This window comes from Globicephala melas, chromosome 19, assembly GCF_963455315.2.
Source record: "Globicephala melas chromosome 19, mGloMel1.2, whole genome shotgun sequence".
NCBI classification, from domain to species: Eukaryota; Metazoa; Chordata; class Mammalia; order Artiodactyla; family Delphinidae; genus Globicephala; species Globicephala melas.
In genome coordinates, this window is record NC_083332.1 from 31,901,696 (window position 1) to 31,916,008 (window position 14,313).

General features: G+C 39.1%; 1 protein-coding gene across 2 annotated transcripts in view; it reads left to right on the forward strand.

The window, feature by feature from the left end:
* The first annotated feature begins 13,343 nt into the window (after positions 1–13,343).
* RBL2 (RB transcriptional corepressor like 2) overlaps positions 13,344–14,313 on the forward strand; it is a 47,040-nt gene continuing 46,070 nt past the window's right edge. For both annotated transcript variants that reach the window (XM_060288381.2, XM_030832959.3), the window contains exon 1: positions 13,344–13,710. In XM_060288381.2, the coding sequence (XP_060144364.1) occupies positions 13,468–13,710 (243 nt within the window). In that variant the 5' untranslated portion in view covers positions 13,344–13,467. The remainder of the gene's footprint in view (positions 13,711–14,313) is intronic.

Consider the following 14,313-nt stretch of genomic DNA (forward strand, 5'->3'; position numbering starts at 1 on the left):
GGACTTTGTTTGTTGGAAGATTTTTAATCACATTTTCAATTTCATTGCTTGTGATTGGTCTGTTCATATTTTCTATTTCTTCCTGGTTCAGTCTTGGAAGGTTATACCTTTCTAAGAATTTGTCCATGTCTTCCAGGTTGTCCATTTTATTGGCATAGAGTTGCTTGTAGTAGTCTCTTAGGATGCTTTGTATTTCTGTGGTGTCTGTTGCAACTTTTCCTTTTTCATTTCTAATTTTATTGATTTGAGTCCTCTCCCTCTTTCTTTATGAGTCTGGCTAATGGTTTATCAATTTTGTTTATCTTCTCAAAGAACCAGCTTTTAGTTTTATTGATCTTTGCTATTGTTTTCTTTGTTTCTATTTCGTTTATTTCTGCTCTGGTCTTTATGATTTCTTTCCTTCTACTAACTTTGGGTTTTGTTTGTTCTTCTTTCTCTAGTTCCCTTAGGTGTAAGGTTAGATTGTTTATTTGAGATTTTTCTTGTTTCTTGAGGTAGGCTTGTATAGCTATAAACCTCCCTCTTAGAACTGCTTTTGTTGCATCCCATAGGTTTTGGATCATCGTGTTTTCATTGTCATTTGTCTCTAGGTATTTTTTGATTTCCTCTTTGATTTCTTCAGTGATCTCTTGGTTATTTAGTAATGTATTGTTTAGTCTCCATGTGTTTGTGTTTTTTATGTATTTTTCCCTGTAATTCATTTCTAATCTCATATCATTGTGGTCAGAAAAGATGCTGGATATGATTTCAATTTTCTTAAATTTACTGAGTCTTGATTTGTGACCCAAGATGTGGTCTATCCTGGAGAATGTTCCGTGCGCACTTGAGAAGAAAGTGTAATCTGCTGTTTTTGGATGGAATGTCCTATAAATATCAATTAAATCTATCTGGTCTATTGTGTCATTTAAAGCTTCTGTTTCCTTATTTATTTTCAGTTTGGATGATCTGTCCATTGGTGTAAGTGAGGTGTTTAAGTCCCCCACTATTATTGTGTTACTGTCGATTTCCTGTTTTATAGCTGTTAGCAGTTGCCTTATGTATTGAGGTGCTCCTATGTTGGGTGCATATATATTTATAATTGTTATATCTTCTTCTTGGATTGATCCCTTGATCATTATGTAGTGTCCTTCCTTGTCTCTTGTAACATTCTTTATTTTAAAGTCTATTTTATCAGATATGAGTATTGCTACTCCAGCTTTCTTTTGATTTCCATGTGCCTGGAATATCTTTTTCCATCCCCTCACTTTCAGTCTGTATGTGTCCCTAGGTCTGAAATGGTCTCTTTTAGACAGCATATATATGGGTCTTGTTTTTGTATCCATTCAGCAAGCCTGTGTCTTTTGGTTGGAGCATTTAATCCACTCACATTTAAGGTAATTATTGATATGTATGTTCTTATGACCGTTTTCTTAATTGTTTTGGGTTTGTTTTTGTAGGTCTTTCTTTTTCTTCTCTTGTGTTTCCCACTTAGAGAAGTTCCTTTAGCATTTGTTGTAGAACTGGTTTGGTGGTGCTGAATTCTCTTAGCTTTTGCTTGTCTGTAAAGCTTTTGATTTCTCCATCGAATCTCAGTGAGATCTTTGCCGGGTAGAGTAATCTTGGTTGTCGGTTCTTCCCTTTCATCACTTTAAGTATATCATGCCAATCCCTTCTGACTTGTAGAGTTTCTGCTGAGAAATCAGCTGTTAACCTTATGGGAGTTCCCTTGTATGTTATTTGTCATTTTTCCCTTGCTGCTTTCAATAATTTTTCTTTGTTTTTAATTTTTGCCGTTTGATTACTGTGTGTCTCAGCATGTTTCTCCTTGGGTTTCTGCTGTATGGGACTCGCTGTGCTTCCTGGACTTCAGTGGCTATTTCCTTTCCCATGTTAGGGAAGTTTTCGACTATAATCTCTTCAAATATTTTCTCGGGTCCTTTCTCTCTTCTCCTTCTGGGACCCCTATAATGCAAATGTTGTTGCGTTTAATGTTGTCCCAGATGTCTCTTAGGCTGTCTTCATTTCTTTTCATTCTTTTTTCTTTATTCTCTTCCGCAGCAGTGAATTCCACCATTCTGTCTTCCAGGTCACTTATCCGTTCTTCTGCCTCAGTTATTCTGCTATTGATTCCTTCTAGTGTAGTTTTCATTTCAGTTATTGTATTGTTCATCTCTGTTTGTTTGTTCTTTAATTCTTCTAGGTCTTTGTTAAACATTTCTTGCATCTTCTCGATCTTTGCCTCCATTCTTTTTCCGAGGTCCTGGATCATCTTCACTATCATTATTCTGAATTCTTTTTGTGGAAGGTTGACTATATCCACTTCATTTAGTTGTTTTTCAGGGGATTTATCTTGTTCCTTCATCTGGTACATAGCCCTCTGCCTTTTCATCTTGTGTATCTCTGTGAATGTGGTTTTTGATCCACAGGCTGAAGGATTGTAGTTCTTCTTGCTTCTGCTGTCTGCCCTCTCTTTCACATTTTCAAGGGTTTCTCATTCCACATTTATATATATGTAGATGCATCATAATTTATTTAATACCCAATTATTGAGCATTTAGATATTTTTCAGTTTGGGGCTATTTAAACAGTAATGTGTTTGTAGTCAAATCTTTGCATACACTAATGATTTTTTTTCATTAGAATAAATACCTAGGCATGATATAATAATGTTCAAATTTTAAGACCAGTTTGATTGTTATCATTTTATACCCCAACAGTAGAGTATAAAACTACTTTCTTCTCTATGTCTCCTTAGCAGTACTGGGCATTATAACTTTTTAAAAGTCTCTGTCAATTTGATAGATAAAAAAATAGACTCTTTTTTTAGTCTATTTTGGTAACATATAGTATAAAATAGGAATCTTAATTTGAATTTTTCCAAAGAGTTATGCAATGTCCCAGCATCATGTAGTATATAATCTTTCCACTGATTTGACATGCCTGCATTAGTCATAATCTAAGTAATTCATACATGTATATGTATATGTGAATTATTTAGGTATATATGATATAGACCATATATATCATAGATACACATGATATATCAGTAATATATCATGTAAGGAGTAAGCATAAGAAAAGTGGAGTAGCTATGCTAATAAAAGAGTAATAGACTTTAGAACAAACCAAAAAAAAAAAGTGTTACTAGAAATAAAGGAGAACATTTTACAATGATTAAAGAGTCAATCTATCAGGAAAATATAACAATTATAGACATATGAGCATCTAACAACAGGGCCACAAAATACATGAAGCAAAACCTAACAAAATTGAAAGGAAAAATATACAATTCAACAATAATATTTGGAGAATAATAGCTCACTTTCAATAATGAATAGAGCAAGCAGGCCAAAGGTCAACAAGAAAGCAGATTTGAACAACACTATAAATCAACTAGACCTAAGAAACATCTATTGGACACCACCCAACAATAGCAGAATGCACATTCTTAAAGCACACAAGGACCATTCTGCAGGATAGACCACATGGTAGGTCATAAAACAAGTCTCAAATTTAAAAAGATGCAATCATACAAAGTATGTTCTGCAACCACAAAGGAATGAAATTAGAAATCAGTAACAAAGTTTGGAAATTTACAAATATGTGAAAATTAAACAACATACTCATAAATAAGTAGTCAAAGAAGAAATCTCAAAAGAAGTTAAAAAATATTTTGTAATGAATGGAAACAAACAAGTAATATACCAAAACATATGAGATATAACCAAAGCAGTGCACAAAGGGAAATGTATAGCTGTAAATATCTACATTAAGAAAAAAAAAAATCACAAATCAACCTAACTTTGCACTTTAAGAAACTAGGAAAATCTCAAACTAAACCCAAAGCAAGAAGTAAGGAAATAAAGATTAGAGCGTAATTACTGAAATAGAAAATAGAGAAAATGAATGAAACCAAAAGGTAATTCTTTAAAAAGATCAACAAAACTGACAAACCTTTAGCTAGACTGATCAACAAAAAAAGAGACGACTCAAATTTCTAGAACCAGGGAATTCACTGGTGGTACAGTGGCTGGAATTCTATGCTTTCACTGCCGAGGGCCTGGGTTCAATCCCTGACTGGAGAATTGAGACCCTGCAAGCTGAGTAGTGCAGCCAAAAAAAAAAAAAAAAATTACTAGAATCAAAAGGGAACATCATTCCTACCAATATTACAGAAATAAAAATCATTATAAGGGAATATTATGAATAATTTTATGCCAATAAATTAGATAACCTAGATGAAGTGGACAAATTTCAAGAAAGACACAAACTAGTGAAACTGAATCAAGAAGAAATAGAGGGACTTCCCTGGTGGTGCAATGGTTAAGAATCCACCTGCCAATGCAGGGGACATGGGTTCGAGCCCTGGTCTGGGAAGATCCCACATGCTGCGGAGCAATGAAGCCCGTGCGCCACAACTACTGAACCTGTGCACCTAGAGCCCGTGCACTGCAACAAAGAGTAGCCCCCACTCACCACAACTAGAGAAAGCCTGCATGCATCAACAAAGACCCAATGCAGTCAAAAATAAATTAATTAAATATTTTTTTTAAAAAAAGAAAGTAAATTAGTGGTTGCCTAGGGCTGGAGGCGTTGGACTGCTCATGGGTATGGAGTTTCTTCATGGGATGATGAAAATGCTCTAAACAGATTTTGGTTTGTTGCATAACTGTGAATATACTGAAAACAACTGAACTGTATACTTTAAATGGGTGAATTGTATGGTATATGGATTGTATCTCAATAAAGTTGCTTTTAAAAACTGACAGAAAGTAAAATGTACAAACTCAATGTAAAATCTTTAAATTTTTAACCTTAGTAAGTACCCACTTTGTCCCTCTACTGGAGCTCCTACTGACATGTGGAAACCTCTGCCCCCCTCCACCTACCCCTTTTGCTGATCCATGAGGCTCAAACTAGCTAGCAGCTCCTGCTACTAAGAGCACTCCCTGGGGACCAAGAGGAAAAGCAAGAGTTCTGGAACCTCTTCTCCTCCTCTGTGCATTTACTCCCAAAGTGATCTCATCCAGTCTTTTTTTAAATTATTTTTTTCCTTTTTAAAAAAATTTTTGTTGAAATATAGTTGATTTACAATGTTGTGTTAGTTTCAGGTGTACAGCAAAGTGATTTAGTTATATAAGTTTTGTATATAAGTTCTTTTTCAGATTCTTTTCCCTTATAGGTTATTATAAAATATTGAGTACAGTTCCCTGTGCTATACAGTAGGTCCTTACTGATTATCTGTTTTATATGGAGTAGTGTGTATATGTTAATCCCAAACTCATAATTTATCCCTCCCTCCCCCTTCCCCTTTGGTAACCATAAATTTGTTTTCTATGTCTGTGGATCTATTTCTGTTTTGTGTATAAGTTCGTTTGTATCATCTTTTATTTTTAGATTCCACATGTAAGTGATATCATGATATTTGTCTTTCTCTGTCTAACTTACTTTACTTAGTATGAAAATCTCTATGTCCATCCATGTTGCTGCAAATGGCATTATTTCATTCTTTTTTAGGGCTGAGTAACATTCCATTGTATGTACATACCACATCTTCTTTATCTGTTCATCTGTCAGTGGTCATTTCGGTTGCTTCCATATCTTGGCTATTGTAGATAGTGCTGCAATGAACATTGGGGTGCAGGTATCTTTTGGAAATGTGGTTTTCTTATGGAGAGCAATCTGCTTTACCTAAAGTCCACCAATTTAAATGTAAATCTCATTCATAAACACCCTCACAGAATCATCCTAAATAGTGTTTGACCAAATATCTAGGCACAGTGGCCCAGCCACGTTAACACATAAACTTAACCATCACAGCTTCTATGTTAAGAAGAAATTGTGGTAAAAGGAAAGACAGAAGCAGGAAGGCCAGATGGAAGGACATTGCAAGGATGCTGGTAAGAGAAGATGGAAGCTTGGATCAGAGGACTGGCAATGGAGGAGCTGAGAGGTGGATGGATTTTGAGTAAGTGAAGACTGAGCTGGTGGATTGGATGGAGAAGGTGAGAGAAAGAGGAATCAAGGATGACCCCAAAGTTTTTTGGCCTAGTCAACTGGAAGAATGATGTTGCCTTTTCCTGAGAGGGGAAAAATGGAGACCATGGGGTTAGGGGATGGGCTTTGATGACCTGAGGATGGAAGAGTAAGGGTTCAGTGGGCACAGGGGGTAGCAGAGAGGACACAGCCCCTGCTCCTGGCCTTGAAGCCTGGGGGATATGAGGAAATGCTGGGAGTTCCAGAGCACACAAGGATTCGGTGGTCTTGGAGGAGAAGGATATTTCATCCTGACCAAAGTAACTCAGGAGAGAAATGACTGGAAGGGTTTTTATTTTTTTTCTTTTTTTAAATTGAAGTATAGTTGATTTACAATATTGTGGTAGTTTCATGTGTACAACAAAGTGATTCAGTTTTTTTATACACACACACACACACACACACACATATACACACACATATATATATATATATATATATATATGTTCTTTTTCAGATTCTTTTCCCTTACAGATTATTACAAAATATTTAGTATAGTTCCCTGTACTGTGCAAGGGTTTGCATTTTTTTAATGAAAACTGAGGAAATCAGTCTGATCCGCCTGGTCAATTTCATCTCAGGAACACTGGGCCTCACAGAATTCAGTGGTGGCCTTGAAGTCAAACTAGGTGTTTAGTTAAATGAATATTAATTGAACTACTGTTAAGTGATAAACACCGTTCTAGGTTTTGGAGACAGAGTGACACGGTTCTCCTTACCCTAAAACCTTAAGTGGCATCCAATCACCTTTAGCATAAGTCCAAAATCTTCACCAGAGCTTTGACCTCATCTCTATCCATACCTCCTGTTCCTCTTGCTTTTTACACTTCAACCACATTCATATTCCTACAACTCCCTGAACCACCCATGCTTTTTCCCAATTCGAGGTCTTTGAAAAAGCTTTTTCCTCTACCTGAAATGAACCCTTTCCTTCTTCTAGTTATGACTTTTAGACTTCTCCTCGGGGAAGTGAAGGGGAAGAAGGGAAAGCCTTTGTCCACCTCCAACCACCCAGGCACTCCTGCCCCTGTGCCTGAGAAAGGTCTTCTGGGATGCAATCCTATAGTTCCCTGACTTTCTTTTTTTTGTAATATATTCACACTTGATAATTACTTGTTCTAGGTCTGTTTTTCCCATGAGATCATAAGCTCTTGAGGGCAGAGACCATGCATATACCATTCACTACTATATCTTCAGTGTTTGGCAAAGTACTTGACACATAGTAGGCACTCACTAAACATTTGCTGAATATTTGAGTGGATGGATGACAAGATCTCTGGCTAAATGAATTAATGAATAAATGAGTGAAAGAGTAATCAGACCCCAAGAACCAAACCTCTGGAATAACCGAGATTGATTTTCTTTTTTTAAAATTCTTTTTAAAATTGAGATAAAATTGATATACAACATTGTATTAGTTTTAGGTGTACAACATAGTGATTTAATATATGTGTGTGTGTGTGTGTGTGTGTGTGTGTATATATATATATATATATGATTATCACAAGAAGTTTAGTTAACATCTATAACCACACATGGGTACAAATTTTTTGTGTGTGTGACATGAAATTTTAAGATTTATTCTCTTGGCAACTTTCAAATACACAATATGGTATAGTTAACTATAGTCACCATGTTGTGCATTATATCCCCATAACTTATCTATTTTATAACTGGACGTTTGTACCGTTTGTCCACCCATTTTTTTCACCCATTTCACCTACCCACTATTGCCCACATCTGGCAACCACCAGTCTGTTCTCTGTATCTAGGAGTTTGGTTTTTGGTGGGTTTTTTTTTTAGATTTCACATATCAGTGATATCATACAGTATTTGTCTTTCTTTGTCTGACTTATTTCACTTAGCATAATACCCTCAAGTTCCATCCATGTCGTCACAAATGGCAGGCTTTCCTTCTTTTATGGCTGAATAATATTCAATTATATACAAATGTCTTTATCCACTCATCTATCAATGAGCACTTAGGTTATTTCCATGTCTTGGATACTGTAAGTAATGCTGCTATGAATATAGAGGTGCAGATATCTTTTTGAGTTAGTGATTTCATTTCCTTCCAGTAAATACCCAGAAGTGGAATTGCTGGATGATATGGTAGTTCTATTTGTTTTTGTTGTTGTTATTGTTGTTGTTGTTGTTGCTGTTTTTGAGGAAACTCCATACTGTTTTCCATAATGGCTGCACCAATTTACGTTCCCATCAACAGTGTACTAGGTTTTCCTTTTCTCCACATCCTTGCCAACATTTGTTATTTGTAGTCTTTTTGATGATAGCTTTTCTGACAGGTGTGAGGTGAGAGCTTACTGTGGTTTTGATTTGCATTTCCCTGTTGATTAGCAATGCTGAGCATCTTTTCATGTGCCTCTTGGCCATTTGTATGTCTTCTTTGGAAAAATGTCTATTCAGGTCTTCTGCTGATTTTTTAAATCAGGTTGCTTGTTTTTGTTTGTATTCGTTTTTGTTTTGTTTTGTTTTTTGGCTGCATGGTGCTTCTTGTGGGTACTTAGTTCCTCAAACAGGGATTGAACCTGGGCCCACGGCATTGAAAGCTCTGAATCCTAACCACTGGACTGCCAGGGAATTCCTGGGTTGCTTGTTTTTTTGATATTGAGTTGCATGAGCTGTTTATGTGGTTTTGATATTAACCACTTATCAGTCATGTCCCATTCGGTAGATTGTCCTTTCATTTTATCAGTGGTTTCCTTTGCAGTGTAAAATCTTTACAGTTAAATCAGACCCCATTTGTTTACTTTTGCTTTTGTTTCCTTTACCTTAAGAGACAGAGCCAGAAAAATATTGCTATGATTTATGTCGCAGGCTCTAGAGCACAGGCTCAGTAGTTGTGGTGTACGGGGCTAGTTGCCCCGCGGCATGTGGGATCTTCCCAGACCAGGAATTGAACCCATGTCCCCTGCATTGGCAGGCAGATTCTTAACCACTGCTCCACCAGGGAAGTCCCTTGATGTAGTTCTTCATGTTTGTTTTGATTTTGTTGCTTTTGCTCTTGGTGTCAAATCCAAAAAATTCATTGTTAAGGAGCTTACCACCTGTGTTTTCTTCTAGGAGCTTTATGGTTTCAGGTCTTATGTTCAAGTTTTTAATCTATTTTGAAATCATGTTTGTGTATGGTGTAAAATAGTGGTCCAGTTTCATTCTTTTGCATGTGGCTGTCTAGTTTTCTCAACACAATTTATTGAAGAGACTATCTTTTTCCCATTGTATATTCTTGGCTCCTTTGTTGTAAATTAATTGACCATATACGTGTGAGTTTATTTCTGGGCTCTCCATCCTGTTCCATTGATCTGTGTCTGTTTTATGCCAATAGCATACTGTTTTGATTACTATAGCTTTGTAATATTGTGATATAGTTTGAAATCAGGAAGTGTGATGCCTCCAGCTTTGTTCTTCTTTCTCAAGATTGCTTTGGTTATTCAGGGTCTTTTGTGTGCAAGTTTGATTTCTTTTTTTCTTTCTTTCTTTCTTTTTTTCCTGCACTGCACAGCTTGCCAGATTTTAGTTCCCTGACCAGGGATCAAACCTGCACCCTCAGCAGTGAAAGTGCAGAGTCCTAACCACTGGACCACCAGGGAATTTCCTGTTCATGTATTTTTTAAATGAATGATAGTGAGTATCTGCTATGATATTTAAGGTCCAATGGAAATATTTCAAGTTTAGTAACAGTTTCACTTTAAAAGGTCTGTAGTTACATGCTGGATGTTACATCCTTTGCTCTTGATTAAACTTTTAATGAAACCTTTTAGATGTCAATTTTAAAGTATGCTAGAAGGTGATTTTTTTTAGGAGTACATACCAAAGCGTGTGAAGACCACTGTGTTTCATTGTAGAAATGTTTATGTGATGTTTCACGGTTAAGTCATATATTTTAGGGTGATATAAATAATGTAAAGGTAAAATTTATTTTTAGATGACTGCCATTTATGGTCTTTGACATTCTATTGGACTATCAGATCACAGCCAGAGTAAGGATTTTACGTGCACAAAACCTGAGACTCCAATAAGAACAAGATATATCTTGATTATCATAATCAGTCATTTATTCAATAAATATTTTGGCGAGTCAACTAGATGCCCAGAACCATGTTAGACTCTGAGGTCACAGGATGGAACTAAACAGACACAGTTGCTACTCTCATAGCACTTAACACATAATGAGGACAATAGACATGAAAGATAAACATGTAAATAATTCACTATGACTATAATGTGTCATGAGAACATTTAATAGGGAAATTCGAGAAATTGACATTGAAGGTGGTACTTGACTGATGGAAAGCGATTTTCAAAGAGAATACAGAGGCAGGTGGGAGGGAACCTGTAGGCCATGGAGGATGTTGACTTCTAAGATCAGTGAGAAACTATTTAACTAGGGGAAAGAGGTGATCAGATTTGTGTTTTGTTTTGTTTTTTTTGCAGTACGCGGGCCTCTCACTGTTGTGGCCTCTCCCATTGCAAAGCACAGGCTCCGGACGTGCAGGCTCAGCGGCCATGGCTCATGGGCCCAGCCGCTCCGCGGCATGTGGGATCTTCCCGGACCGGGGCACGAACCCGTGTCCCCTGCATGCGCCACCAGGGAAGCCCCAGATTTGTGTTTTAAGACGGCCACCCTAACTTCTGGAGGAGAAGGAGGTAAGATAAGGGGTAGAAATGTTTTGTACCCATAGTCTAGAGATTCAGTTTCAACTCTTTTCTTAGCTATGTCTAAGTCAGTTAATCTCCATCATCAAAAGTGCCTCTTTTTTCTTTTTTTTTTTTTTAAGGAATGTTAATGTCAATTATTAAGTAATTTTAGCTTTTCAAAGTTAAAAAATTTAATCTATTGGTAAGACTAGTGGAGGCATAAAAAATTACCAAGAAAAAATTCAATTATTAAGTGATTTTTTTTTCTTTCATGATAATTGATAGATACATGTCTTACACTTAACAGGTGTTTAATTATTTATTGCTGCATAACAAACTGTCCTAAAACTTTGTGATTTGAAACAAAATAATTATTGCTTTTGCCCACAGATATGCAGTTGGGCAGGGATCAGCGGGAAGGTTCATCTCTGCTTCATACAGCATTAGCTGGGACAGCTTGACTGGAAGCTGGAGAATCTGCTTGTAAACGGGCTCATTCAACATGGCTGGGACTGAGGGCCAGGGGTCTCATGTCCTATGTGCATGGTTAGAACAGCAAAACTCTCGTCCAAACCCCTGCACTGAGATGCCATAACTCTAGCATGGCTTCTAGCAGCATAAGGCTGTGTCCTAGGGTGACTCCAGCCCCTATTATTGATAAAATGCCTGCCTGAGAAACCTCAATGCTTCCAGAATTTAAAGATTGTTCTTGCCAACACCTGAGGAAAGGTCTCAGCCTTCCCTTTCTTATAGCATTTACTAAATAGGGCTTACAATTGTGATACCTTCCTCTGTCCTTTTGAGATGTACAGTTGTCCCTGGTATATGCAGGGATTGGTTCCAGGAGCCCTGCAGATACCAATAACTGCTGATGCCCAAGTCTCTTATATAAAATGTCATAGTATTTCCATATAAGCTATGCACATCCTCTTGTAAACTTTAAATCATCTCTAGATTACTTATAATACCTAATAAAATGTAAGTGGGATGTAAATGTAAATGCTAAGTAAATAGTTGCTAGGGTACGTGACAAATTCAAGCTTTGCTTTTTGGAACTTCCTGGAATGGTTGTATGTATTTTGTTTGTTTGTTTTGTTTTTGTTCTTTTTTTTAAAAAAAAGGGAAAGTCTTGTTTTCAGTGAGGTGTTTTTTCTTTTCTTTTCTTTTTCTTTAATTAAATTTACGTATTTATTTATTTTTGGCTGTGCTGGGTCTTCACTGGGGCGCACAGACTTTCTCTCTAGTTGTGGTGTGCAGGCTCCTCATTGTGGTGGCTTCTCTTGTTGTGGAGCATGGGCTCTAGGTGTGTGGGCTTCAGTAGTTGTGGTACGTGGGCTCAGTAGTTGTGGCTTGTGGGCTCTAGAGCACAGGCTCAGTAGTTGTGGAGCACGGGCTTAGTTGCTCCACGGTAGGTGGGATCTTTCCAGACCAGGGCTCGAACCCATGTCCCCTCATTAGCAGGTGGATTCTTAACCACTGCGCCACCAGGGAAGTCCCTGTTTTTGTTTTTCTTAATATTTTTGATCCACAGTTGGTTGAACCTGCGGATGCACAACCTGTGTATACTGCAGACCAACTGTATATCCTACAAATCAGGAGTGTCTTTCTCAATGACCTGAAAGCCATTCCTTTGATATGTAATCATCAGGAAGTACAGAGTCTCTGACTCCCAGTCTCTGTGGCAGGATACAATCCTAACTTCAACAAATTGATAACTAGCAGGTCCACTTGGCCTAATCACATATATAGTCACCAACCCTCTGTAACTTTTTGCTTGAGCTCTGCTCCCTCCCCATCTCTACTCTTTCCTTTTCCCTTTAAATCCCCAATTATCTCTGCACAATTCAGAAAGGAGTCCAGCACTTTCCCCTACTGTCAGGAATGACTGCATAAAATGTTTTCATCCCTTTCACTGATGTCTAGCTTTGTTTATCTTTGACAACAGGCTTCTCTAAGTGACCTGGGCTTCCTCACGGTATGGTGGCTGGGTTCAAATGATCAATGAAGACAGAAAATGACCCCATAGCAAACCAGAAATGCCTTAGGGCTCCTCGTGCATGAAAACATTTTATACCATACCCCTTTAAGAAATCAAAGACGACTGGAAACAAAGTGATTCATATAAATTTGAAAAGAGAAAGCAAAATGAAAATAAAAATAAAGGAAATGTAAATTTAAGCCAATTGGGTGACTTAGAGTAGGACAAATATGTCACTTATAGTGAATGTAAATTCACCCTATGGGGAAAAAAAGAATTACTACTTTAAAAAAAAAATCCAATAATTATTTGAAAGTCGCAAATAAAATTAAAACATAGGAAAGAACTAGAATTAGGAATGACGCCGAAATTTGAATTTAGGCAGACAGGCCCTTTCTATTATCTTTATTTTTTAGATAAGGACACGCAGGTGATGAGTGTTATTTCTGGGGACACTTTGGACACTAAACCTTCACATGTCAACGTTTCTTGGATGTTTTCTCTTCAGTACAGCCCTGCTGAATGGTCTCCCGATGAGGAGGTACTTGAAACGGAGAGAAGTCGCTTTTATTTCCACCCGAGGGAGACGATGCGAGATGATTTTTCTACGTATGAGTTTTGATCCCCGTGGGCCCCCGGCCTGGACCACATTTCCCATCAACCCGTGCTCGGAACTACGGGCACCGATGTGTGGCCCAGCGCCGTTGGCCGCGACGCAGTCGGCAATCAGTCGGCCGACTGGCGGGCGCTTCGCGGTTTGAATGGCTGGGGGCCCAGGCCCTCGGCTCACCTGAGGCCCCGCCGCCCAGGTGTGCGCTATGCCGTCGGGAGGCAACCAATCGCCGCCGCCGCCCCCTCCTCCTCTTCCGGCGGCGGCGGCCTCAGATGAAGAGGAGGAGGAGGATGCCGAGGCGGAGGACGCAGCGCAGTCGGCCCGGTCGCCGGCCCCTCAGACCCAACAGCGGTTCGACGAGTTGTGCAGCCGCCTGAACATGGACGAGGCGGCTCGGGCCGAGGCCTGGGACAGCTACAGGAGCATGAGCGAGAGCTACACGCTGGAGGTGCGCCCCGGGGGAGGAGACCAGCGGCTTTCCGGGCCTAGTGGTCCCGCCCCGCCTCCGGGAATGGGGCCCCTTGTCTCCCCGGCTCGGGCGCCCCGCGGTTGGGGGATAGGGGGGACCCCTCCGCCCCTGCCGGCCCCGGCTCTCTGGGTCCCCAGCCTGGAGCGGGGAGGGAATCCTCTTTGCGAACCTTCGTCCTGGAAACCTGGCTTTTGAAAAGCTCTGTAGCGGCCCTGAAAGTGAACTCTGTCTCGCTGCTCTTCCCCCTCCGGTTCCGAAGCGGGAACAGCCCTTGCCCTAAAGTAGCACCGCGAGGCTGAGGTCGTGCTGCGGTCCGATTACAAAAACAAGCACCTTGTTGGCAGGATGAACAGGTGTAGTTGTCAAGACCGTACGCAGAAGGGGATGGGGTGGGGCGGGGGCTTGCCTGCATTAGCTCTGAAATTAACCCGATGTTAGCGCCTGCGTTTCCGGGCTTCTTCAGTTCTTTTTGAACTGTACCAAATTGCCTTTGTCCAGGCCATTGCCTCCGTTTGAGTAAAAGCGTTACGTTTCGAGCTGTGTTTATGTATGTGTGAACAAAGACGAATCTTTCCCCTGCGC